This window comes from Chanos chanos, chromosome 12 (assembly GCF_902362185.1).
Source record: "Chanos chanos chromosome 12, fChaCha1.1, whole genome shotgun sequence".
Taxonomy (NCBI): Eukaryota; Metazoa; Chordata; class Actinopteri; order Gonorynchiformes; family Chanidae; genus Chanos; species Chanos chanos.
In genome coordinates, this window is record NC_044506.1 from 6,855,387 (window position 1) to 6,883,180 (window position 27,794).

The 27,794-nt window shown below is 41.4% G+C and overlaps 1 protein-coding gene across 1 annotated transcript; it reads left to right on the forward strand.

Moving 5' to 3' along the window:
• Positions 1 to 8,075: 8,075 nt before the first annotated feature.
• LOC115825315 (CMP-N-acetylneuraminate-beta-galactosamide-alpha-2,3-sialyltransferase 1-like) lies at positions 8,076 to 10,703 on the forward strand. Its single transcript, XM_030789148.1, has 6 exons — positions 8,076 to 8,186; positions 8,577 to 8,770; positions 9,467 to 9,646; positions 9,796 to 9,841; positions 9,992 to 10,111; positions 10,548 to 10,703. Exons 1-6 carry the CDS (start codon positions 8,076 to 8,078, stop codon positions 10,701 to 10,703), a joined length of 807 nt encoding a protein of 268 aa, XP_030645008.1.
• The last annotated feature ends 17,091 nt before the right edge of the window (positions 10,704 to 27,794 follow it).

Here is a 27,794-nt window from a genome sequence, read left to right on the forward strand (position 1 = left end):
ATCACACCTACATCTTTTGGTGCCCCATGTGAGGATTGCTATTGTACATACAATTCAAACTCATAAAAGTCTCGACAAATGGTTGAAATCTGATAGATCTGACTGAGTTTGGAGTAGTCTTTGGGTAGAGGGATCCCAAAAAATCGTAAGAGTTTCCAAAAGAAATCCTTCTTGCGATATATGGCACTGCTGTCAGACCATCCGTCATTTGGGAAGAAAATTAAAACCACCTGTCAGGGCAATTTATGTGCGCATTTATACTACACTTTGCACCAACCCGCTGAATGCTGTTACTGGGCCAGGTCAAACAGCTAATATTACTGAATCTCAGCCTAACACGCTGACTTTTGAAACGCTCGGAGCTTCGGGCTGGATAGTTCATTTAAACAGGAATTCTAAAATTGCGGTAAACGTAGTGCTCCAGGGATTACTTTTTTAATATATAATTATTATTTTATTTTATTTCTGTGTGAGTGAACTCGCAACAGAAATCAGAGAAATGAAAGATTTGAGAACTCCGCATTTGTCTGATTTCTAAATACTGGTAGTCACAAATCGCATTGAATATAACTAACGTCACTGTTAAATTTGTGATGGGGCGAGATTTACACATTTGAATGAATCAGTCAGAGGGAAAAAAAATCAGAAATAAATAAACGCCTATGATGTGCTTAGGTAGATGGAAGGAATGGCAGAATTTCCTTAAAGAGAAATGTCTCATAAATTGGTCAGAATGCAACAGATTCTTCAAAAACCGCTCTATCTGAAATTCAGAGCTCTACACCAGAGAAGAGAACACCATATTACCCTCACCTAACAGTAATTTATCTTTGGAAGGATGCAAGCAATAGCTTATTTGAGATCACAGTGAATATTTTAACAGTGAACAATTTCACCTCGCTCTCTTAGTTCCAGCTACAAGAAAACACATGATCATACAGTATTGCTACGGCACTTTCGTAATCAAAATTAGTCTTTGTTTTCCTGAGGGAAATTAAATTCTGCGTAAATCATGGAGCATTCTTATGCAGAAGCAAAAAAAAAACCCTGATCTGACTGTTCGTGGAGCTCTCTACTCGCCGGGTTTGCTGTAAACTGTCACGTAGATGCGCATCGAAAAGTCGCTGATAAGTATTTCACTGTGCATTACTAGTACTGCGAGGCAGTTCTCGGGCAGCGGATGAAGCATAGGCTACCTGCCCACGGCGTTCTCCAACAGCGTCCATCGCCGCCAGGTAGGCTACGTTTATCTGTTCTTTTTCTTTCAGGATCCCGCATTAGCGAAATGCAGAATTTGGTGTTGAAACAATCTGTCGAATCTGGTTAACAGCTCCGACAAAAGGGGGATAACAACTGAAAAGAGAAAAAACAATTCACAGCAGAACCTCTTGGCTGCACAGCACGTTTTCTTTAGGTTTGATGGAATTTTGATGAACATTTTAATGTCTGCTACAAAACATTTCAATTCTAGCCGACGAGTTCTAAATACCCCCATAAATGTAGGATTGTCAACAGCGTTGTAAAAATTTGACAAACAAACCTCAAATTTGTGTAAGCTGGCACATTGGTTCTTTGGCGCGCCTCAGTAAAGTTCAGTCCGGACTACTACTCCTTCCATTTCATGTCAATTCTAAATTTGCACAATCTCGTCATAGATTTTGATGATTACAAACATATCTCCATCTGCATATCGCCATCTTTGATTTCTAGTGCAGGGTGTCCTTTCCACTGCACGTAAGAATGAAACTAGAAAACGTGCCATAATGACAAAGATGCTGAAAATCTGGTATCAGATATATATGCATTTAGTGTTTTAGGTGTGGCATGTCTGCCAGTGGCTTAAAGCAGCTGCAGTTAGTTTTTCAAAGTGAACTTTTTAAGATTGAAATGTCAGAGAATTGTAATAGTTTTTGTATTGTAACAGGACAGTGAGGGGAGAAAGAAATCAAGCCCAGATATGGGTGTATGAGATGCTGTGAGTCAATTTAGGAGGTGGAGACACCACTCCTCAGAGTTATGGGTGATGTTACATACACTGATAAAAATGATGTAGGGAATTAGTAAATTCAACAAAAAATAATCTGTGATTTGAACGAAAAAAAAAGAAAAAAAAAAATCTGTTTCCTGCTCTGTATTATTATATTACCGTGAATTTCATTTGTTTACCTTCCATGATTTAAAAAAAAAAAATCTGAACAAAGAAAGCTGCATAATTTCAACAATTATATTGGTGTATTCTTCCACTGATATCCATTATGTTGCATTTACTTAAATATAACTGTGAAGGCTGGGCGGCCAGGGTTCTTTCTGTGTGGAGTTTGCATGTTCTCCCCATATCTGCATGGGTTTCCCCCAGGAGCTCCGGTTTCCTCCCACAGTCCAGAGACATGCAGGTTAGGTGAATTGGAGACACTAAATTGCCCCTAGGGTTGAATGTGTGTGTGAGTGTGTTTGTGTGTCTGTCCTGCGATGGACTGGCGACCTTTCCAGGGTGTTTCCCTGCCTTTCGCCCTTTGAGCGCTGGGATAGGCTCCAGCACCCCCTGCGACCCTAATCAGGATAAGCGGCTTAGATAATGAGTGAGTAAGTGAGTAACTGTGAAGTTCAGAGCACTCAACAGAACAGCCACCATTCTGAGGACTAAAGTTTAATCTTTAGTGCTTTTGATGTTGCTCAACCTATGTAGCCTACTTTTCTGTCTAGCTGGTATGTTTTGCAACTGTTTGTTAAACCATATGGTTTGTGTGAACATAATCCAATGCAGTGTTTCCCTGTTTTCTTATCAGTATGCCAGTACAGTTACCTGTAGTTAAACTGGTCTTGAACTCCACTTGTAAAGATGATACAGAGGTGTGCTGACTGTATTTTTAATATAATATAATGTTAATGTTACAACAAAAATTTAACTGTTGAAGTCCTAAGCAATTATTTGAGAAATAAACTAAAACAAATGTATCTTTTTTTTTTTTTTTTTTTTTAAAAGATACACACACACACACACACACACACACACACACACACACACACACACACACACACACAAACAAACACACACACACGGGGGGGTGTTGGATTGGGGTGATGGACTGTTGTTTAGCCCCAGTCCTTTATTGTTCAGTTTGTGTTTCCCACTGTATCTAGTAGAAGTGTATGTGTTTTGTTGTTCATGTAGTCTTTGTGTTGTTAATTTGTGGTAGTTTAATGCTATCTCTGTACCGTGAATGTAATTGTCTTTGTGAATACACTTGCCTCCTACTGTGTCAATAAGTTAAGTGTGCTATTGCCTGGTTTGGATGATTGCTACATGAAAGGCTTGTTATCAGAAAGCAGCGTCATCACTTTAAGAGAAAGCCCTGCTCGCCCAGTTATTGTGTAATGTTTACTATATGCAGCTGAGACAACTATTTGCATTCAGATTTTATTTAAGTAGGCTTTAATTAAATAAATCATAAATGATAAACTTAAATAATATGCGTAGAGTAAACTTATTTAGATTCACTCAAGGCCAAACGTTTGGAGCTACCCCCACACACACACATCCTTTTTTGTAGAGAAAAACACTTGGCAGAAAAGGAATGTCCACTTTTAATTTTCAATCACAATTTGACAAGAAAAAGAAATAAGAAGCACTTATGTTTCAGTTTTGCTTTCATCAAAGTATCCTCCATCGGCTTTAGTTACATCACAGCAAATTTTTGGCATTCTGTGCAAAGGTTTCTGAAATTTGCAGTTTGGCACCTGTTCCTATTCATTCTTCAAACATTGAAACAAACTCTCTCTCTCAGTTCCAGGGCACAAAGCTCTCGCCCCTCCGTCAAGTTCATCCCGTGCTAGCTCAATAGGAGGGAGCTCAGGAGACAGTGGTGGCCATTTCATTATTTTCAAAACCCTGGATTTCTTTTGATTCAATATCATTTTGGCATAATTTGGGTGCATATTTAAGATCATTATCCTGCTGTAAAATGAAGTTCTTTCCAGTAACCCTTAATCCAGATGGTATTGCATGTCTCTGCAGAATGGAGTGATATTTCTGTTTTTGCATAATTCCTTTCACTTGGACCAAGTCTCCTGATCTCTCTCCTGCAAAACATCCCCACACCATCCCAGAACCTCCCCCATGCTTCACTGTAGGCACAACACATCCCTCACTGCCTTGCTCTCCAGACATTCTATGTACAAACACTCTGCTATTAGACCCAAACAACTGAAACTTTGACTCATCAGTCCATAGCACTTGCTCCCTGTCCTTGCCACACACCAGTTTTGATGTTTTCTTGCCCAAAGCAACCTTTTCTTCTTTTCATGGCACAGCAATGGCTTTTTCACGGCCAAACAGACTACCAGACCTTTGCTTCACTGTTCTGAGGGACACTTGTTTCTGTCTGTCTTGACTCGTGGAGCAGTTAACCTTCCGTTTCTCTTGTTTGTCAATACTAAGTGTTGATCCTCTGCTTTACTTGTCAGTCTCCTTCTCCCAGATCGTTTTCTGTTGTTATCGCCTGTCTGTTGTTTTCTTTCGAGTACTACACCCCACGTCTGGATAGTCGCAACTTCTTAGCAATCTGCCTTTGTGAATACCCGTCTTTGGTGAGAATGTCTGTCTGAGATCTCTGTTCTATTTATAGTTCTTTCTTTCTAGCCATTTTTATTCCTCAATTCTTAAAGTCACTGGTTCTACAAAAAAAAAACACTCAGGCTTGTATATTTTTTCCTTTTTTTTTAATCTGGGGGTGGCTCCAAACTTTTGGCCTGTAGTGTACATCGCTGACAATTATAATTAAGTAAATCACACTTACAAATACAATTTCTAGGGTAGGAAAATCAAGTAATTTAAACTCAAGTATGGCCAGCTGATAAGAGATTAAATCAAGTTGGCTCTACTTATTTGTTTAAATGTTGAACAGAAAAATTTGACTACATCACTTAAAGTTAGAAATACAAAGCTGATGCAAATAGTTGCCTCTTAAGTAGAGCAAGCTCAAATTTCTTACAGTGTAGAAATTTTAAACAAGTTTTAAATAACATTAACAGTTTAAAATGATTAAAGTAATGTAATAGTTTCTGCATTATTCCACACTTTTTAGAGATACTGAACAGTTACTTTCATATTATGAATGGTGCTGGTGCTTACAGATACAAACAGGTCTGCAGCCCCATAGATTTAGATTATCATGTACCTTCTGACATAAAATGCTGCTAAAATAAGTGCTAAGTAGCACATGTCATGGAGGTTAGGACATCTACATTATAAAAGTAATTGCACACAGGACAGTTTAAGCATCAGAATAGCTTTCTAGATTTATAGTTCTTGTAAGGGAGTGTCATGAAGCATACACCATAGAAAGGTAAGTAATATATTAGAACAGTTGAGCAATCAAGACAGTAGGCAGGGTTTGAGTCTAGAGGGGTGGGTCAGTTTGTGGTTGTGGAGCTGAGTGTTTCACAGAAAAGGTGAGCCCCTGGAATATTGAGAAGGAGTCAACAAAACGGATGGAATTGGGCAACTCATTCCACCATCAAGGAACCACACCTGCAAAGAGTCTGGTTTGTAGCTTCCTGCAGCATGGTGGTGGATTCACCAATCACTTTTCCCTCACATACTGTAGTGGGCGGGAGGGATGTAGGTCCTAATAAGTGACCTGAGGTATGTGGGTATTGTTCCAATGGTTGATCTGAAAGCCAATTCCAGGCACTTAAAGGACTTTGGACTTAAAGTGCCAGGACAAGGAATTGGTCTGCATACTCTGACAGACGGTCAGATTTTCCTGATGCTGTTTAGAGTGAATCAGCAAGATTGGATGATGCAATGCTGCAGTGTGGTCACTTGGGGTTAGTCAGTCATCTATCCTCTATCAGCAAAGTTTCTGGGAAGCTTTGATGGTAGTAGTGAAGATGAAAGCTGAACTGAACAGAGCTGCTACGTTGAATCAAAGGACTGGCTAGGATGAATGGGAGTTCTGGTTTTGACAGGTTGAATTGGAGGTGGTATTCCTTTATTCAGTCTGCATTGTCAGTGAGGCATACAGATACCACGATCTCAGCATGCATGTCCCCTGAGGAATGGACAGGTACATCTGGCTTTCATCAGCATAGCAGTGGTAGGAAAAGCTGTGCTGCTAGATGTCAGAGCTCAGTGAGGCTGTGTACAGAGAAAAGAGGAGAGATCCAAGCACTGATCCTCCAGGCACACCATTTATTGCCTGTTGCTCTGGATACTGCACCACTCATCACCCTGTAGGACCTCCCTGAGAGGTAACACGCTAATCATCTGAGCACCGTCCCCATCTGCCAAGGTCAGAGAGATCGGCCATGAGGATCTAAAAATGAATGCAGACAGGTCCAGTAGAATGAGAGCTGATGACTTGGAGGCTTCCCTTGCTGCTGACATGTTGCCCACAACAGTAAGCAAGGCACTTTCTATGGAATGGCTGCTCTTAAAGCCAAACTGCATGGGATCCCCCAGATTATTGTGTATCAGAAAATGATTAATCTGGTTAAAGAAAGAAAGCCTGAAATGGGAGGAGAAAGATGAGGCAGTAGTTCTTTGTATGTGATGGACTGAGTGTTGGTTTCTCGAGCAGTAGAATAACCTGAGCCTGCTTAAAATGGTGGGGGATATTCCTGTGTGGGCGGCACGGTGGCGCAGTGGGTAGTGCTGTTGCCTCACAGCAAGAAGGTTTCGGGTTCGGTTCCCGGCCGGGTCCTTTCTGTGTGGAGTTTGCATGTTCTCCCCGTGTCTGCGTGGGTTTCCTCCGGGAGCTCCGGTTTCCTCCCACAGTCCAAAGACATGCAGGTTAGGTGAATTGGAGACACTAAAATTGCCCTTAGGTATGAATGTGTGTGTGTGAGTGTGTTTGTCTGTGTGTCTGCCCTGTGATGGACTGGCGACCTGTCCGGGGTGTTTCCCCGCCTTTCGCCCTAGGTGCGCTGGGATGGGCTCCAGCACCCCCCGCGACCCTAATCAGGATAAGCGGTTTAGATAATGAATGAATGAATATTCCTGTGTCATGAATGATGCATTGATAATGTGAATGAGTACAGGTATAAGTGTGGGAGTCTCTTGTTCAATTAAGTACCCCGCACATAATTGATTAAATCAACTGAAATTCCTTATCAAAGATCAGCCACAACTACATCATTTACCTATGTGTTTGCAGGAAGAGTTGAGTGATTACTACTCCACTTCAAGCATGCTACATTGTTGTCAAAACTACATAACATATAAAATAGAAGAAAGAGAGCAACAAAGGAAGCAACACTAGCTTCTCATCTGCATTGAGCTGTCTGCTGCCCGAGAGGGTGACACAGGAGATTACAAGATGCTAAATGTGAGACAAGATATGTGATAATATCGCATTTTTTGACTCTCAAATTCAGGCTTGTAAAACACAGTTTGCCTGCCTTGTGCAAATTTCAATGGTTTCCCAGGTTCCCACTATGTCCCAGTATCTTTGTCCTGAAGTCACAGGAAATATGCAAGTCATAAGTTTTTACAAGTCGTAAATACTATGTAAGAAATTTTGTTTCTTTGTCCATGACAGAATAAAACTACCAGTGGTTCAAATATGTGCTGTTACGCAATTTCAAAATAGGAGGATATGTTTGTAAAGGTATGTTAGAATGAGGTACCGTGTCTTATGTTGATTTCTTTCCTCGAGTTCACAGATTTCTAGTCCAAATTGGAGAACCACATTAATTCTGCAGTTAACAATGTGAAAAGCCCAAAAACTGAAAATTCATTGTTTACATCTCTTACACTTTATCTATTTAATTTAATCATGATGTACACCTAAAACTAGCAAACTATGATTTTCTAAATTGTTCAGCTAAACACATGAAACTCCATTAGACTTTCTCCATTTCACAGATTCTGCCAGAAACATACCTGTGGATACTTTCAACCTTCTGTTCTACAAGACTCCAGCAGAGTGACAATGATCTTTCCAACATCTAGGGATTTAAGATTCAGCAAACGTATTACTGTGGTGTTCTTCACTTTAGTTTCTGTGTTCATATATGGTCAAATCTCATTCAACGACATCTCAAAGAGGCTGTGTGTTTGTAGTCGCTGTTTAATGGAGGTGGAGGATGACCCCTGGTTCAATCAACGCTATCAGCCATCCATTGAACCACTGCTAACCAGGAGAAACAGTGCACTTCGTAGTGACATCTATAAATGGTGGCAGGTAAATAGAATAGAACTAGAACAGAACTAGAATAGTCAACAGACATTTAAAGATACAGCTACAATGATTCCTGAATGCAGTGATCTCAAACACATGAATCAAACATACATGATGCATACTTCATAGACTCTTATCTAACTTTGCAGAAAATTAATATCGCTCTTAAGGATGAGCATTGTTTTGACTGTGACTTTCAATGTGTTTACTGATATTGTAATCCAATTTTAAACTAAATTAAAAAATTAACTGAAAATTAATTTGATATTTTAGAGGTGATGAGATACAAGATTGAGAATGTTTGTAGATTTTGTGCATGTGTGAAGAAGAAGAAAAAAATAGTTTTAGTTTATTGTTGAATCCTGATTTGTCTTTATTTCATTATGAGAATAGAGTTTACAGAAGGACAGCAGAGCCTCCAACTACAACACAGTGGTAAAGAAACTATTTAAAGTCTTCCCAGACAACAAGCAATACACAGATGCAGGACCTGAGCGCTGCAGGACCTGTGCTGTTGTGGGCAATTCTGGAAACCTCCTGGGTTCCCATTACGGTGCCCTCATAGACTTCAATGATTTTGTCATAAGGTAGGCTGTGAAGAGTTAGACTCTTAAATGTTTAAATGTTGATTCAACACCTTAGATTAATATAATCTATTCAGCACCTGGGACACTGTGTAAAGAATTTAGGAACAACAATAATCATTGGCATGTGTTAAGATTTTATATACCAAATATGCTATATACCAAAAATACCTCAATGTTACAATATTGACCCTAACCAATTTCACACCATCCATGTCTACTTTAAACACACACACACACACACACACACCATCTAGAATAAATTCTAGAGGAAGAACATTTCTAGCCAAATATTCCATCTGGGAAAAAAAGGCTTTGGTGCAAAACCAAGTGAGCTATATTGAGCCAGGAGGGTGCACATCCACATTTCCCTTTAGAATGAGAAGTTCTGACATCATGGTATCTGACGACGGCCACGTGTTTACCTTTGCTAAAACTACAGCTGAATGGCTAGAGAAGATAGTGTGTTTCAAAGTGGTGTTGTGCTAAAATGTGAACTTACAGCTATTGCAGTTTTTTTGTAGAAATCAACAAGTGGACTTGTATTCGACCAAGATATGATTTCTTTTTGCTTGAGGCTCTAAAATAAAATATATAGACAATTAAACTGAAATAAATAAATAGACGACCTAGTTTTGAAAGGTAATGGAGAGTGTGAAGTTTCAAGAGTTTTCTTTTTTCTTTCCTTTCCTTTTTTAGGATGAACAGAGGACCCACTAAGGGCTTTGAGAAAGATGTTGGGTCCAAAACCACTCATCGCATCATTTATCCTGAGAGTGTTGTGGATGTGGATAATTCCACTCATTTGGTGCTGCTTCCCTTTAAAACTTTAGACCTTGAGTGGCTGATCAGTGCCTTTACCACTAAAAACATCACACGGTGAGAACAAAAGTCAATGCAATAATTTCATTCTCTATGTTAGTTCTTCTTTTGTATCTTTTTTAGATAATTTACCTGTTGTTCCTTGTTTTTCCTTGTTCATGCAATAAGAACTCCACCGAATTCTTACTCTTGTTATTTCACCTTAGAACGTATGTGTCGGTGAAATCATCTGTAAATGCTAACAAAGACATGGTAAGCTTTCCTAAGCCTTATTAACATTGAGTAAATGGTCGATATAGTAAATGTCTGCATGTTTTCAAGCTTGTGTGTTGCATGTACATATAGTGATGAATTACTAAAACAACGGTGGAGGACTGCCATTCATTTTTGTCACTATTTCAGGTGATGGTAATCCATCCTGCATTCATAAAATATGTTTACGACAACTGGCTGTGGAAACGTGGGGTCTATCCATCAACTGGCTTTGTTGCTTTAGTGTTTGCTCTGCACATCTGTGATGAAGTAATGCAGCATTATTTTATTCCTATTTTTTATTTAATGGAGCATTTATTTAATAATCAAGCTTTTATGTGTGCCCTCCTTTTAGCCATTTAAACCAAGTGAGCAGTACTAATTCCTACCTTTCTATATTCTCTTCAATCAAAAACCCATGCTGAAATTATGAAAAAAAAAAAAACCATTTTGTAAAAGTGAATTAACAGATATTTGAATATTTCTTTTATAAATGTGACGACAACCCAAGATCAGAGAGCACCTCAGTGCCCCCAATCCAAATTATGCTTTAACATGTAGAATCTGTTGAGAATATCAGTGTAACTTTTTTTATAGAATATTTTGCATGATCATTGGTATATTTCCAATGCAATCTGAAATGACAAACACTTAAAGTATTACAAGAAACATCTTTTAGTGGTTCTGACATCTATTCCTTCCTCAGGTGAAGGTGTACGGGTTTGGTGCTGATAATGTTGGAAGCTGGCATCACTACTATGAGAAAAGTCGACGTAGGTATCGCCCAGGCAAACACAGTGGAGATGCTGAACATGAGGAAATTCTGCAGCTCAACATCAGAGGCAAAATAAAACTGTTCTAGGGGTACTGAGTATGTTCACACTTTCACTTCCTGCCAAGCATTAGAGAAAAACATCCCCTCCACCAAAAGTGATTATCCCACAATTATTTATGTCTACTTTGTGTGTTGCATATGGCTTATATGTTGTCTATAGCAGAAAGTAAGAAAAATGTCAATATTTAAATATGCACCAGTCTGTAAGATGAGAGAATGAGCATACATACAAAATTATTTCACCTGTCATCCTATTTCAGCGCTTTGATCAGTATCAGAACTGTGTGACATTAATTGAGCATAGTGAGATATTAAAATATCTTTCCACAATCCTTAATTGGTAGATATCAACAGGGCAGTTTTGTGATGACAATGGGTTCAACCTTTAGAGACAGACATTTATTTTTCTTTATTCAGTGCAATGCTTAGTGCATAACCTACTGAGCACGGACACTGAACACTCAGTTAGCTGTGAAGTAATCCACACGTGGTCTTACTGCTGTAACTGCATATACGTCAATAATATTATGGTGAGGCAAAAGACAAATTCTGAACCAAAACAATGAAATTTTAAGTATTTTGCCATGAATTTAAATGTCTAGCAGTATTAGGATTCAAAAATGCAGACTGTTTCTTTTTTTTTTTCCATTGTCAATGTTCTAGATGCTCCCTTACTTTTTTCAACAAAAACAATTTTAAAGTTTTACAATGTGTTCAATAAAGACTTGATGATCGAATTCTTTGTGTAATGTGTAATTAGACTCCCTCATTCTATATTTCTGGTAAGGATGGGCCTACTTCACACCACTGATAACCCGTCACAATTGTGAAGGTTTTTTATCACCCCTTACAGTCATGCTTATATTTGTTGATATGATCAAGTTTATATCTGAATTGATTTCATTGCATTATCACTAGCGTATTAAACCTGTTTGCATCACTTTCTTAAAACAGAGTTATCTGACACGTGCAGTACAAAGTACGTGTGTGTGTGTGTGAGAGAGAGAGAGAGAGAGAGAGCGCTAAGTGTTGACCTGTGTATCTCTGAGGTTACTGGTACATGCATGGCTGCATTCAGCATGATGTCCATATGCTTACGCCTGACTGGATCATGGCTACCATTGACAGTGTAGGTCAGTGGTCCTGTCTGAAGCTGTCATGCCCAGCAGCCACTTTTGAGTGATAACCTGTTGGCCACTGCATTATATCGTACTATCCAACACAGCAGGAGTGGAGGTCTCGTTGACTGTGACGTAGCTGAAGGTCAGACTGTTTCTGTTATGCATATCTGCGTAGGTTGGGCTTCAGGAAATCCAGACATGATCTCAATGTACATCCCAGGAAAAGTATTTCTGGTGTCTGACAGGGGATGGTATGTGTACCGTTCAGTTTTCTATTCCAACAGAATTGTTCAAATGGCTGCATGAACCACTCAACCTTGCCGTTTCCAGCAGAATGGCATGGTGCTGTGGTTGTTTATTGGAGTTATGGACATGGATGCAAATGTGATTGGATGTCCTGTTGCAACAGCACATTTATGGAATAACAGTGCTCTAATTCCAATTTCTGTGAATTTGAGTGGATTTCTGACAGGTCACTGAGGACTCTGGAACTGATGCTGTGTCAGCAATAACTGATGTGGGAAACTGGTTTGCAGATAAGTGTATAATTTGACGTCATAACCAACAGTAAAAGTCCTGCGATTGGCTTGCAGGGTAAAAGACAACAAGAGATTAGAGAATGAAAATTTACAATGCGAGTGGATCTTGTGAAATTAACAAGTGTTTACTGGATTTACTGACCTTTACTGATGACGATGCTACCATGCAAGTACTGGCACTACAGTGGTAAACTGTCATAAAAAGTCAAAATTATCACAAAAATTAAATTGTTACATTATCTCTCAAATTTTCTAGCAAAACTCTATATCTTAGCCTACATGTAATTTTGATGAAGATTATTATTATTTTTTTTTTTCCCTGGAATTCTTCAACCTTGTCCATCCAACAATCTTGTACGGACATGTGGTGACCACCCTGTGTGTCAAGACTATTTTACAACAAACAAACAAACAATCAAACAAAAAAAACAACCAACCAACCAACCAACCAAAAAACAAAAAAACAAAAAAACAACAAATATAAAAAGTAGAGCCATCTATGCACTGAAATGTGGTTTGATAGAGAAATGTTGCTGCATTGTGTCATCTTTTCAGAGAAACAGTTTGACAGTTATATGTCTCCCACATGATCCTTTTTAAGGTGGGAAATTCATCTCCACTATCTGTCTATCTATCTATCTGTCTGCCTGCCTGTCTGTCTGTCTGTCTGTCTGTCTGTCTGTCTGTCTATCTATCTGTCTTTCTGTCTCCACTGAAGGTTGTATGTAAATGCACTCGTCTGCATTGTGTGGGGAAATAAAAATTCTGCAATGCACTAGTTCAGCTTTATTTTCTGGTAACACGACAAAGTGGAACACCGCCATGCATTTGTCTGTCATGCTGCATGGACAAGAGCAAAGGGGAGAACTTTTTTTTTTTTTTTTTAACTTTGGAGATAACATTTTGCCCACTAAATTAAGTATAATGCTCAATAAATTGGAACAAATTCATACTTTACAGTGTGTGCAAAACTCCCTGGGCATTGTGATAGTTGGGGCGATGATGTGTGTTGCGTCATTGCAAAACCCTCCTCCCAGGTTTTTGCACTGATTTTCAAGTTCGGTTTTCGGTGATGTGTAGCTCGGCAATTCATTGCTCTACTAACTTCTTGTGCGTGAATAAGAAGTAAGAGACTTACAGTTCATTTGTGTGTGTGTATTGCATATTGTTTTTTGGGTTGAACTGCCGCGAAGTCTTTCTTACGATATTAATGGGAATGTTAATCACGCGGCAATATGTGTCTTGCGATAGAATGCATAAGTAAGTCTAACCGCGTGAACGATGTTGTTCTTCTTGCCCATATAAAGGTTTGCCATTGTATATAATTGTTCCTTATAATTTAGTAGATTATGTTGATATTTTCTGAGTGACTATCTACGATGTTTATGATGTAGTTCTTGCTGACTCATCCTGAGCCAGAAAGTTCATTTGTTATAGTTTGACGCCATCTAGCGACTCATATTAGAAATGTGTACCGTATTTGTAATGTCTATATTCTTTTGTGTTTCCTTGTAGAAATACCACACCCACACACCCATACGCCTATCGTACTCCAATTCAATTGTCAATTGAATTTATAATAAAGGGTGGATTGCACTAAACCCCAATCTCCTCCTAATCATCCTTCTCACAGAGGATTGGAGTGTACTCAGTTGGACTCCAGTATTCGTACAGCTCTAACTATTGCACACAGTGTATATTAAAAAAGTACAGAAAAGGAGAACAAAAACATCACAAAAACATTAAAACCTACAAATACAAACAGCAAAATACATCTGGCACTCTGTCCTGATCCACAGCAGGAAAGATGAAAGATGAAATTTGACATAGATCGTGTTCTGCCCTCTGATTTAAGTTGGTGAAGAAAGTTTGTATTTTGCCAATGATGGTTGGTTATAGTTCATGCAGTGGCTGTCCAAATAGACACACATTACATTGCATCCACGAATGACTTATTTTGATATGTTGTAAGAGACTTGCTGTGAATTGTGGGAGAGGGAAGTGGTAGACAAGTTGCATGAAGCATAGATGTGCACGTTTGTAGGCTTCCCCTGTGTTTTGAACTTTCTTAATACCCTCGAAAGCAATGTCTTTTCACTTGTAAACTTTCACCTGCCGCACCTGAAGAATGTTAATAAAGGAGCAAGGCGTTCACTTCCTGGCTCGTGAAAACCGAGTTTGGCTGGCTGTTTAACTACGCTGACATACAAGTTGTATAAAACACGTAGCAGGAACAGTACAGATCGCCCACTTCATAGCAAGAAAACTCTAGCCTTTGAGTTGGACACTTTATGTGGGCAAAGGTGAAAGATTTGCTCACAAAGACAATCAGTCTAACTGCTGTCCCTCCTTCTGATAAATAAGATAACACAGCCTCTGGGATACATCTAGAAGGAAAATTTTACAAGGGGTTTAAATATATCAGAATTTACAAGGGCAGTAAACCACTGTTGAAGACCACTGGGAGTGTTCAACAGTGGTCTGTGCTTGCATGTGCGCCTGCAGCTGTACGGCTGTACGCACAGTGTGTACCAAGAGATTCCCTGATTTGTGAGCGCTTCACATTAATCATTTATTGGTAAACATTCTCTACTTAACCTCATGGAGTGACTATGGACGCGTCCAAACCAGAAGGCAATAATGCTTGGGAGACTGAAGTGATCACTGAATTTGGGAAATTTTTAGTTCACAATTTTACCCATGGCAAAACATCCTCATCTTTGATGGATGTGCGAGTGTTTATTCAGCACTCTGAGGCGTCCAAGGACTTATTTACACAACACGATGACAGTCAGCAGACTCACTGGACTTGGTCTCATGAACTTTCATCTTGACATGAAAACAGACAGTGAGGAAGTGCTAAAACAATTCGATGCAGACCGGAGAGGAAGAGTAAACATCATCAGCCACTGCATTTAAGCCCTGTCTGTTTCCCCACTAGTTTGCCAGATTATCTCGCCATTTTCATGATTACTGTGTTGGTTTGCCTTGCTCATGTTACTCTTGACCTAGCCTGTTCCTGGATTTGCAATTTTGTCTTGTGTTTTTGTTACCTCAGCTTGGTTCTGGTGCCTCTGTATCGTGTTTTTTGACCTCTGTCTGTTTTTTGGATTGTGCTTTTGCCTAGTGTTTTTTGGAACTTCTGCCTGGTTTTTCTGACTCTCCGTGCCTGATTTTCTCTGTCTGTTTTTGACAACCGCCTTTGTCTCTGCCCACCAGTACCACCATTGTGACGTTTGTCTTTTGGATTTTTTGGAAAGAAGGATTTCCTGAAACATCTGTTAAATGACGTTCTGTCCTCTGGGTCTGCTTTTGGGTCCTCACTCTACCAGGCCTCACCGGCCCTAACAGACCTCACAAGCTTCAAGACTGCCACCATTGTGCCAGTGCCGAAGCACTCCACTGCTACGGCCTTGAATGACTTCCGCCTAGTTGCACTCACCCCCATCATTGCAAAGTGCTTTACAATTTTACAATTACAATTTAGTTATTTGGCAGACGCTTTTTACCAAAGCGACTTACAATTGGTGCATCAGTCGGATTTCTAATACCTTCAACAGAGATCATAATAAGACTGAGCGTCAAATTGCCCTTTCGCATTGCGCCCCTGGAATACTTTTACAAACAGAAATACAAGACAAAGGTTTTTTTTTTTTTTTTTTTTTTTTTTTTTTTCTAGGGAAGGGAGGTTAGGCATTGGGGGACAGGTGTGTTCTAAAGAGGTGGGTTTTCAGTTTCAATGGCGGAGAAGAGGCGTGGTCGGGAGGAGCGGCTGCCGGGTTCCCGGAGTGAGGGGACCGTCAGTTGTCCGGAGGACGTGGAGCGGAGGGTCCTAGTTGGGGTGTAAGGCGTTATAAGAGACTGAAGGTATGATGGGGCAGAGCCTCTTGTGGCCAGGTAGGCCAGCACCAGTGTCTTGAACTGGATGCGGGCTGCTACCGGAAGCCAGTGGAGTGCAGTAAGCAGTGGAGTGACATGAGAGTGCTTAGGGAGGTTGAATACCAGGCGTGCAGCGGCGTTCTGCACGAGCTGGAGCGGCCTGATGGCGCAGGCCGGCAAGCCAGCCAGTAGAACGTTGCAGTAGTCCAGGCGGGAGATGACAAGCACTTGGACCAGGAGCTGGGTTGCCTGTTGCGTGAGGAAAGGGCGGATTCTCCTGATGTTGTATAGGGCGAATCTGCAGGATCGTGTGACTGCTGCGATGTGACCGGAGTATGTCAGCTGGTTGTCGAGGGTTACGCCAAGGTTTTTGGCTGCTGAGGTGGGAAACACCGCAGATCCCTCGATGGTGATTGCAGTGTCGATCGCTGGGGAGTTCTTAGCAGGAAAAAACAGGAGCTCCGTTTTCTCCGGGTTAAGTTTGAGATGGTTAGCAGACATCCAGGAGGCAATGTCAGCTAGGCAGGCTGCGATGCGAGGTTGAACCTGGGAGTCAGAGGGGGGGAAGGAGAAGAACAGCTGTGTGTCATCAGCGTAGCAGTGGTAAGAGAGGCCATGGGTGGAGATAACCTGGCCAAGTGATCTGGTGAAGAGGGAGAAGAGGAGTGGACCAAGTACTGACCCTTGTGGGACACCTGTGTGTAGAGTGCGGGTGGAGGAGACCGATTCCCTCCAAGAGACCTGGTAGGAACGGTCAGACAGATAGGACTTGAACCATGCGAGTGCAGAACCCGCGAAGCCCAGCCCAGCAAGGGATGAGAGGAGGATCTGGTGGTTGACCGTGTCGAATGCTGCGGAGAGGTCTAGGAGTATGAGGACAGAGCTGAGAGACTTCGCTCTGGCCAAGTGGAGCTCCTCCGTGACAGCAAGGAGGGCCGTCTCGGTGGAGTGGCCGGCTTTGAATCCGGATTGATTTTGATCCAGGAGATTGTGCTGCAGAAGATATGGTGAGAGTTGGTTATATACTGCACGTTCCAGGGTTTTGGAGAGAAACGGTAGGAGAGAGACTGGGCGGTAGCTACTGACATCAGCAGGGTCTTGGCTGGGCTTCTTGAGCAGTGGCTTGACCCGTGCTCTCTTCAGGGCAGAAGGAACCGTACCAGTAGATAGGGAGCTGTTGATCAAGGACGAGATGAAGGGCAGAATGTCGTCTGAGATGGCCTGAAAGAGAGGGGAGGGGATGGGATCAAGAGGACAGGTAGTAGGACGATGGGATTTGATAAGTAAGAGAGCTTCAGCGTCAGATAGAGGGGAGAAGGAGGAGAAGATAGCAGGGGGGGAGGGTGCAGGATCCGAGGTGGGAGGGGAAGGGGGGAAGGAGTCGCAGATGTCATTGATCTTCTTCTCGAAGAAGGAGACAAAGTCATCAGCAGATAGGGATGAGGGAGGAGGAGGAGGAGGAGAAAGGAGGGAGGAGAAGGTGGAGAAGAGTTTGCGGGAAGGGAGAGATGTTGCTTGGAAGCTCCATGAGGGGGAGATCAGGAAGCCAGTTCCCCCATCCCTTCCCGAGGGTCTGGGAGTGTGGGAGAAGGAAAAGGCCGTGGAGAGGGCAGCGGGAGTGGCCGTGTTCTCCGGTGTGATCCACGTCTCGGGGAGGGCCAGAAAGTGCAGGGACATCAAGGAGGCTTGGGCGGAGATGAAGTGGGCCTTCTGTACCGCCAATTGGCAGTTCCAGAGACCACCTGAAATGCCAGTAGCAGTGTTAGCAGAGCGTGGTGGATGGATGAGGTTAGACAGGTTGCATCCACGAGGATGCTTTGGACGCCACCTGCGGAGATTGCAAGAGGAAACTTGAACAGGAATAGGGAGATGACACATGATTAGTGTGAGGAGGACAAGGTTTTTTAGGAGGTATGGAAGAGACACAATTACACAGATAAGCAAATGAGAATAAAAATAAATCAAGATGAAAATAAATCGCTTAGTGTACGGCAGACAGGCAGCAGTTGTCTCGGCTTCCTCATTGTCCTTCCTCGGTGGACTCCCACAGGTAGACTCCCTTGTCTTAGTCCGACCGAGTCTTCGTCCGACGAGACAAGGGAGACGAGACCGCTACAGCTGCCGCTTGGCGGAAGCACTATTCCTAAAGAGTCTTGTGACTACCGCGTTCGCGGCTTAAGGGCTGGCTACAGCCCCGCCCCCTCAGAACAAAGCGTAAATTGACTGAGACCAAGAGTAACAAACAAATGCAAATCAGCAACTCGGCAGCTGATGCAACAGGAATTCAATACAAACTCCCTAGTAAAGTGAGCTAACAACGCTACCAGACAGCGAACACAGTTCTAAACAGACGGAGAACCTAAGGTAAAGCAAACCCTGAAAGAATCACGCACGAAGTAAATTATATACGGAAACGACAGCAGAGTATACAGGGCAAACAGAAATCGCGGCTACTCGGACAATTACACGCAACAGAGACAAGAGAGAACCCAGAAATCGCGGCTACTAAGCAATTTAAAGCAAAGTCTTACTAGGTACCTGCTCTGAAGGAGAAGTAATCTGACTGAAGACGATGCACGCACTAACAGCAAGTGTGAGGGGTATCGGTATTATGTGGGCTGGCTACAGCCCCGCCCCCTCAGAACAAAGCGTAAATTGACTGAGACCAAGAGTAACAAACAAATGCAAATCAGCAACTCGGCAGCTGATGCAACAGGAATTCAATACAAACTCCCTAGTAAAGTGAGCTAACAACGCTACCAGACAGCGAACACAGTTCTAAACAGACGGAGAACCTAAGGTAAAGCAAACCCTGAAAGAATCACGCACGAAGTAAATTATATACGGAAACGACAGCAGAGTATACAGGGCAAACAGAAATCGCGGCTACTCGGACAATTACACGCAACAGAGACAAGAGAGAACCCAGAAATCGCGGCTACTAAGCAATTTAAAGCAAAGTCTTACTAGGTACCTGCTCTGAAGGAGAAGTAATCTGACTGAAGACGATGCACGCACTAACAGCAAGTGTGAGGGGTATCGGTATTATGTGGGCTGGCTACAGCCCCGCCCCCTCAGAACAAAGCGTAAATTGACTGAGACCGAGAGTAACAAACAAATGCAAATCAGCAACTCGGCAGCTGATGCGACAGGAATTCAATACAAACTCCCTAGAAAAGTGAGCTAACAACGCTACCAGACAGTGCTTTGAGAGACTGGTTCTCTCTGGTTTGAGAGAAAGTGCTTTGAGAGACTGGTTCCAACGCATCTCAAATCCTGCCTGCCCTCTACCCTGGATCCCCATCAGTTTGCCTACTGCACCAACAGGTCAGCAGAGGACGCCGTCTCCATGGCACTCCATTCTGCCCTGACCCACCAAGACAGTCCCAACTCTTACGTCAGAATGCTGTTCATTGACCCCAGCTCAGCATTCAACACTGTGATTCCCTCCAAGCTGATCTCCAAGCTTAGCCAGCTTGGTATTAGCACATCCCTTTGCAACTGAACTCTGGACTTTCTGACTAACAGACCCCAGTCTGTTAAGTTAGATTACCTCTTCCCCTCCACTCTCACCCTGAACACCAGCGTGCCACAAGGCTGTGTGCTGAGCCCTCTCCTGTACTCCCTCTTCACCTATGACTGCGTCCCTGTCCATGGTTCCAACATCATAATCAAGTTCGCAGACGACACCACAGTGGTTGAGCCTGTTGGTTGAGCCTGTGTAAATCCCAATGTCTGAGTGAAATCCAACCAAGCTTATTCTTTCCAGTGACCGTCATAACAACTCAGGCTTTAATTTTATACCTAAACAACTGGTATGGACACATTTTAAAACACAGGCCACCCAAACCTAGATGCAGACGTGTAAATTCAAACCCAGGTGTCATAAATAGAACGAAGAATGCCCTGCGAAGTAATCAGAATCAAAACTATATAATGCTGGGAATCTTAGCACCCACACGAAGGCGTGTGTTCTGGTGATTTCAAATCATCTCACTGAATTTTGACCACATAGATAAGTGTCAGATGCTCATTCCTAAAGGAAAGACAGGTACCTAGACAAAGCGCTTAATAATCCATATCCTGTCTAAATCAACAGATGCCATAGTCCATCACCAGTCAAACATAAATTCAGACACTCATGGCAATGTCATCCATGCCCTTATCAGTTACAAAGGCTCGTTATCAGTTCAGGAGTCCACACCGTAGGCAATTGAGTGGGGTGGGAGAAAGCTCACTTTTTATTACCACAGAAATAAAAACAAGTTCTCAGGAAACGCTAGGTATCATCAGAGAACACCGTTAAACAGCTGTGACACCTGAGAGATACTGGGACAATCTAGGGACAACCAATCAGCTTCAGCCAGCAAATCAGTGATTGTCTCATCTGTGCAAACTAAAATCACTCTCTGTCTAGCCCAAACTTCTCAATCTACCCTCTCTAACATATAGCTCTGGCTGCTTCCTCATGATGCTCCGTTTAACCAACAATGATAAGCTATGGAGGATATCACACACTGCCCCTAAAATCACTGGATTCCCTATAACCAACCTGTCAGACAAAAGCACAATGGAAATCAAAGGTAAAACTACAATAACAAACCCACAACCAAGATCATCTGCTAAACAGGAACCTCATCCTGTTTCCTTCTGGTCATAACTGTGCACTCATATGATCCAAAGAGGCATACTGCTTCCAATACAAATGAACCACTGAGACAATTTCAGTGATCTTACTGCAGGGCAGAATATTTTAGGTAGTTTGTTGGATTCACAATATGGCTTCTGCTATTGGCCTCATAAGACAAGACGTGAGCAATCATTGTTTGCTATGTCAGTATGACATTGGACAGTGTTCGAGCCCTTTGCACTTTTATGCTTCTTCAGTCACTCTTTATTGTACTCAAGTTTGTAATTTTTTCTAACGAAAGACACTGCAAATCTGTCTTGACGTAGAATACCTGTTGCTCTCTCCCTCATAGCTTTTTTTTAAAAAAATGAATTATGAAATGATGAAATGATCTTCCGTAATGGAGTTGTGTTGTCTTTAAGAAGGCTACAATAAGACTAATGAAGGCCATAAAGATTGCAACAAGGTCAAGATCGATATCAAAGGGCTGAAATGACGGACACTGTTCCCTTTTTACCAGGTTCTACAAGAGGACTACTGTCTCTATCACATTGGATAGGACTATGATGATAAGACTTGGAATCAAACCGAGGCCACCTTGCCAGAATATGTGGATTATCTTCCATGTGCTCCTAAATTTTGGACTAACGTGACCTTTGTTCATACCCTTTAGTGTGGGAGATAATCTTTCTCAAGCTGTTGGCCAAGGCTGTTCATCTCTTTTTCATTATGCGCCCCCTCTCAGTGATTTGAGGGAAGAGGCGCAGGGTTGTGGTTTTAAACAACATTTTTAAAATCTTGTCATCATTGACATGAGGGTCCTATCACTTTTATAAAGCCTGAGATGAAAATCAAAGTCATCAACAAACTGAACTGGATAATGAACTCAAATATGCGGTGTGTAGTCTCATCTATAAAGTCATTAAACAGGAAAGCAGCAAAAAGCTTTTCAGAGACTTCTAGTGAACTCATCTTTACATTTTCTGTCTCCCACCAATAGCGAGTTGTACCAGGCCGGGCACTTCTCATGGTGGCTGTGATCCCCTGTGTTGGACAGGTAAGCAGGAAATGATGAGTAAGACAAGCCTTATATTTATTAAAATAAAGCAATAGATTGGATCTATCTTGCTTTCTAGCAACTGATTGAAAAGTCAGCTAATGCCAAAATGACTAATTTCCCATGGAGCAACTTTTATGAATTGAGAGAGACTGGTGGGTAGTATTGTGGTGCAGTGGGTAGTGTGGTTGCCTCACAACAAGAAGGTCTCGGGTTTGATTCCCGGCCGAGCGGCCAGGGTCCCTTCTGTGCGAAGAGCTCGCCCCGAGTGTAAACGCAATATAATTTGGACTTGGATGAAGAAACAATTGGATATTTTGTTTAAACCTCACGGTTTAAAAATATTTTTTTGAACATGAACATTAGGCTACTGAACCTAATGACCCCTCAACAAAACTTAGAGGCAGCAAATCTTTGGCTAACATTTCGGCGATTAGCTGAGTTGTTCTCTCAACTCTGCTTGTACGTCTACACATGTACGTCTGACTGCAGTAAAAGACGTTGTTCGTATAATGGCTAGCGTCTTTGTTTTTGCTCAACATTTTGTGTTTAAATGCAAGGTGATGGCACACTGTACTAGTAGTAGAGTTATATGACAGCTTTGTGCTGCATAACTTGTACTCAACTGTGTTTTGTTCGATTTTGAGGGCCAAGGACTGATTCCTGAGGAACAACATAGTTAAGCTTACGATATTCAGAGGTCACATTATTATAGTGGACACACTGCTTTCTCTCAGAGAGATAAGATTTAAACCAAGAGAGCGCCAGGCCATGAATGCCAATTTGCTTTTCCAGGTGCTTTAACACTATAGTGTGATCGACTGTGTCAAATGCTGCACTCAGATAAGAATAGAGGTAGCACCAGCATCCGTGGCTAATAAAAGATCATTAGTTACTCGTAAGCGCGGTTTCAGTAGAGTGAAAACTCCTGAAGCCTGACTGAAATATTTCAAACAGACTGTTAGAGGGCATATGGGCTATCAGCTGAGAAGCTACAATTTTTAAAAGTATTTTTGAAAGAAACGGGAGATTAGAGATCGGCCTATAATTATTTAAGGCTTCCGGATCAATGTTTGTTTTTTTAAGTAAAGGCCTGATCACGGATGTTTTAAAAGTGGAGGGTAAAACACCAGACCTAAGTGACAGAGTGTTTAAGATTGTTGGGCTGAGAACATGCTTCTTCCATTGCTTGCTGAAGAGGCAGGTGGGCATGTGGTTGGTGGTCATAGACTTTCCAATGCCAAGCGGAAAAGAATTCCTCAGTAGGACTGAGAAATGGGGAATAAGGGGGCAAGTATACAACTGTGAAGTTAATTTTGTTGGTGAACCAGTCTTGGACCAGAGCAGCCTGGTGGAAACTAACATTATCCCAGATCAGAACAAACCTGGGCTCCTCTGGTCTGTCCAGTATAAGTATGTAGTGCATCCAGAAATGTGATTGTGTTGTAGTGACCTAGGGTGGCATGGTGATGGAGAACAGCTTGCAATCTCCTTGCAGGAGCCCCCACAGACACCCCATCCCCACAAAAGGCTTACCTGAGGTCTATTTGTAGTGCTAAGGCTCAGACTGATTGTTCAGTTACTATATAGGTGTTTTCATATGTGTGTTTGGGTGTTACCAATTTCAGGTATGTTTTGCATTTCTAATAGAAGTGTTTTCTAATTCAACATTGAATTAAGTCATGATATTGAAATAGAATCAACATCAGTATCGCGATGTTGTTCCAACGTCTTTCTATAAAGAATTAGTTATACTAGAAATAAAATTTTGATGTCGTTTTGAATTAAATTTATTTGTATATTTAACTGCATTGTAGTGTAATGCTGCACAATGATTATCATAAACTCAGAGAGAAAATATATTACAGTGTAAAATTCATGATATGGGGCTTTAACTAAAATTCAGCTTCTTTGTTTAAGAACAGAACAACCATCCTGATACCTCTGGCTACACTTCACCAAAATGGTGATGTCCCAAATTACTATCTGTAACATAAAAACTTAAAACATAGAAACAGATATCCCAAAAACACCAGTAATCATCTCCCAACACACATCTACTTCAAACACGTTGTCTAACAACAAACAAACAGTGAAACTTGCCCAACAGAGCAAAAGGGGCGGGGCCAACGATCACTCTCCGATGCTACAATATTATAACCTAATTTGCAATTGGATCAACAATGCAATTGTTATATGTAATGCAACTTGCTGTGCATAACTTGCAATGCTTCTATCCATATACTATAAACACACACACACACAAAAAAAATTAAATAAGTCAGTAGTAAAGCTGGGGCGGCACGGTGGTGCAGTGGGTAGCACTGTTGCCTCGCAGCAAGAAGGTTTCAGGTTCGGTTCCCGGTCGGGTGCTCAGGGTCCTTTCTGTGTGGAGTTTGCATGTTCTCCCCGTGTCTGCGTGGGTTTCCTCCCACAGTCCAAAGACATTTTTCAACATTGAAACAACAACTTATATTATTCCAACCAAATTTCAATGTTGAAGGTCAGTCGCATGCCAGCTGGGAAGGTGCTCCTGGAAACTCTACACCGTGTGGGGACCCCACCAGTGACTAGCCTCCCCAAAAGGAGCTCTCAGATGCGGCCTTGATTCAAAAAGAATACAAAACACAAATACAGAACACACGCTCATACAAAAGAACTAAATAAAGTAGGAAAAGAAAAGACAAAATTAACTGAACACAATCCACAAAAGTCATACATAACCTGGTGCTACATCACACGGCCTGCGAAAATGCTGAGTACAAGGTAAGTAGAATAATGCGCGGTAAAGACTGACAGTCTAACAATGCAAACAATTTTCAGGATGCGAAACTAATGGGTGAAACAGTAACCGAGACAGAGACAAAACAGCAGCTTAATCCAAATGCAGCATGCCAAGACCAACTCACCTTTGCAGGTCTAATGCTACTTGCCGGAACAAAATGAAGAGTTACAAAAAAATTAAAAAAGGAATAACCCTTTTTTTAGAAATAACAGTACTGTACCCTGCGCACACGTACCCACAGTATGACAATCGCACATCAAAGATGGACAACATCAGGCAGTGACAAGGCAGGGCAGATGTAGCTACAAACAAAAGCAGCTGGGCTACTACCAAGCCAAACATAACAGGGAAAATATAGCACCAGAGCTGGGAATGTGGGCGTCACGGTGGCGCAGTGGGTAGCGGACAAATCCACTGCTCACTGTTCACAGTGTGTGTGCGCGATCACAGAGATTCACATTTACATACTGCGCAGAAGGCAGCAAATGTGTTTTTTTTGTTTGTTCGTTTATTTGTTTTGTGCCCGTGGACGGTCTGGTGGATGTAGCCTGACATGTGTAAATAAACGTTTTATTGGTACTTCCTTGTCAGTTGTCTTATTCTGAGAGTAAGTATAAATATAATATAATGATATAATAATATAATGGATACAAAATAAACATGAATTCACTGGAGTAAAGAATGTGTGTACTTTTGCCTCTTCTGTACATAATATAAATGCTTATGAGGGAGCAAATCCTCCAAACTCAGCTTGCCTCTTTTGTTTTTCCTCAACTTGTGACAAGAGGATCCATCATTTCCCCCAAGCGATGGCCACAGTATCTTATTCCACGTATACCACCACTAACTTGCCAGAGTAATTAAGCTACTTATGGTGTGGCACAGGGACCTACTGCGCCTTCCAGTCGTGTGGCAGTTTTCAAATATCTGACTCAATCCTCCTCCTTTTAGATTGCACGCATAGCTTTATTCGCACACAAATTTATCTGATGCCTGAAGTATGAAGCATGTGTGAGATGAAGAACATACAACAAAAACATTTCTCTGTTGGTTCGTCTCAAAGATTTCTGTTCGAGGCATTAGTACGTCCTTGACTTCTTCTTCTGTAAATAATTCATAACTAATAAAATACAGACCATTGTTACATTGAGTAATATGTTAACGAGTGCGGTTAATGTTTGGTCAGTGTACTCAAAAAGCATGCGAGACTATAATTCTTTGTGTCAAATGCTTACTTGGATTTCCTTATTCTATCAATGTTCCTTATTCTATCAACGTTCAGGACTTTGAAGAAATCAATTTTTAGGGAGTTCACAAATGTTCGCTCACCACTTTGTTATGCAGTTCAATAATCGGCAAAGCGTATCCCTTCTTAAAACATGGTTTCCATGGATCCTTAAAAGGCAAGAGCAAATTCATTGAAGGAATTATGATCAAAAAGCCTGACTGTATCTGATTATGAAATCATTTACATCACTGAAACTGAGATTCGATTCTATTCTGTTCTATTCCATTCTATTCTACAGGGCAAAGTTGTATGAGGACTTTTACTTTGGGAAAAAAAATAGCTTGTATTCTTGGTTAGCTTGTATGATTGGTTGATTGTGATCTGCAAAGATGGCTTTTGCCTGAAGCTTGCAGCAACAATGCTTGCAGTGTTAGCATTTGGGGTCTTTTGCCAGTTGTTATTCATTTTCTCCATTATTTCCCCTTTTCCCTACATATTACATTGGCACGCGTGTCAGCTATAAAGTAGTTTTTGGCGCAGTCTGGCTTTGTTGGCCACAGAGCCTTCTCATGTACTCACAAGCAAAACTTTGTGAACCGAACACAGTGGTAACTTACAATGGTTCCACACTATCTCACCAACCAGAATACATATTTACAAAGAGCCAAACACAGGAATACAAAAAACAAAAACCAAAAATGTAGCATTCAGGGCAATTTTAAAGTGATCTGAAAAACAAGTTTTTTTAAAATTTGATAGAGATACTATGAAAATAGGTTGATGGAGAGTCGCCTACTCATATTTTAGATTTGAATTTTGGATTGGCCACTCCCCTGACCCTACACAGTCCAAAAATAGAGTGTGATGTACTACTGAACTACTGAGCGATTAAATCCACATGTGTTAGGTCTGCACTGAATAGTTACTCGGAACTCAGGGTAAAGGTAAGTACGATTTTCCTGCTTGGTGTCAGTTATTGCTTCAGCGCATTATCACAGCAATTCTCAATATGATTTTGACCAAAAAGTGCACTGGAGGTTTCTGTCTTTTCTTCTCTCTCTCTCTCTCTTTCTCTCTCTCTCTCTCCCTCTCCCTCTCTCTTTTTTTTAATATTGGATGACATGATTGGGTATGTCAAGAACATGAAGAATCTTTATGTCAGGAGCAGGGGGCAGTGAGGGTTTATAAGGGGACGAAAAATTGCTTGATAAGGCATCAGGTTATGACCTGCTAGGGTACTTAAAATAATTTTAGTAATGACGTGAAATTAGCTTCTATAATCTGAGGTAAAAAAAAAAATTATCAAAATTTAAGGCGTGTTGAAAAACCATACCAGCCATAAATGATATTAATTTGATAAATGATATTAAATGGTCTTTCAAGTATCCCTTGACAAGAAAAGCATGTAGTTTTGCCTGGCCAAACAGCCTCCTAGAAAATGGCTGCCATACGATGGAAACCTCCTCACTCTCTTAGCATAAGGAAATGGTGTCTTTCCTTTCTGCATGTAATTTTCAGAATTGGAGTTGTTAGCTGCTAGAATTAATGGTCCTAATGAGACCAGTTTGAATAACTGGCATTCCACAGCCAATGCATTGAGAAACCTTCTTAAAACTTCTTACACGACTCCCTCCTTGACCGGGGGCATTTAAAGTGAGGACCCTGACCCTCTGTGTGTGTGTGTGTGTGTGTGTGTGTGTGTGTGTGTGTGCGTGTGTGTGTGTTTCAGCGTGTTTGTTTCTGTGTAGGTCTTTATTAGTGCTTTATGGGTGGATGGGCTGGGTGTTTTTGCTTGTACTCTGACTTCATTTTTAGTTTCAACTGGTATGACCATGTACCTTTTTGTTTGCTCCGTTGTTAGTATTGACTTGTACTTTAC

Coding starts and splice junctions, on each gene's coding strand:
- LOC115825315 (XM_030789148.1), top strand. CDS start 8,076: ATGGAGGTGGAGGATGACCCCTGGTTCAATCAACGCTATCAGCCATCC. Junction 9,842..9,991: donor TAAATGCTAACAAAGACATG/GTAAGCTTTCCT, acceptor TCACTATTTCAG/GTGATGGTAATCCATCCTGC. Junction 10,112..10,547: donor CTCTGCACATCTGTGATGAA/GTAATGCAGCAT, acceptor TTCCTTCCTCAG/GTGAAGGTGTACGGGTTTGG.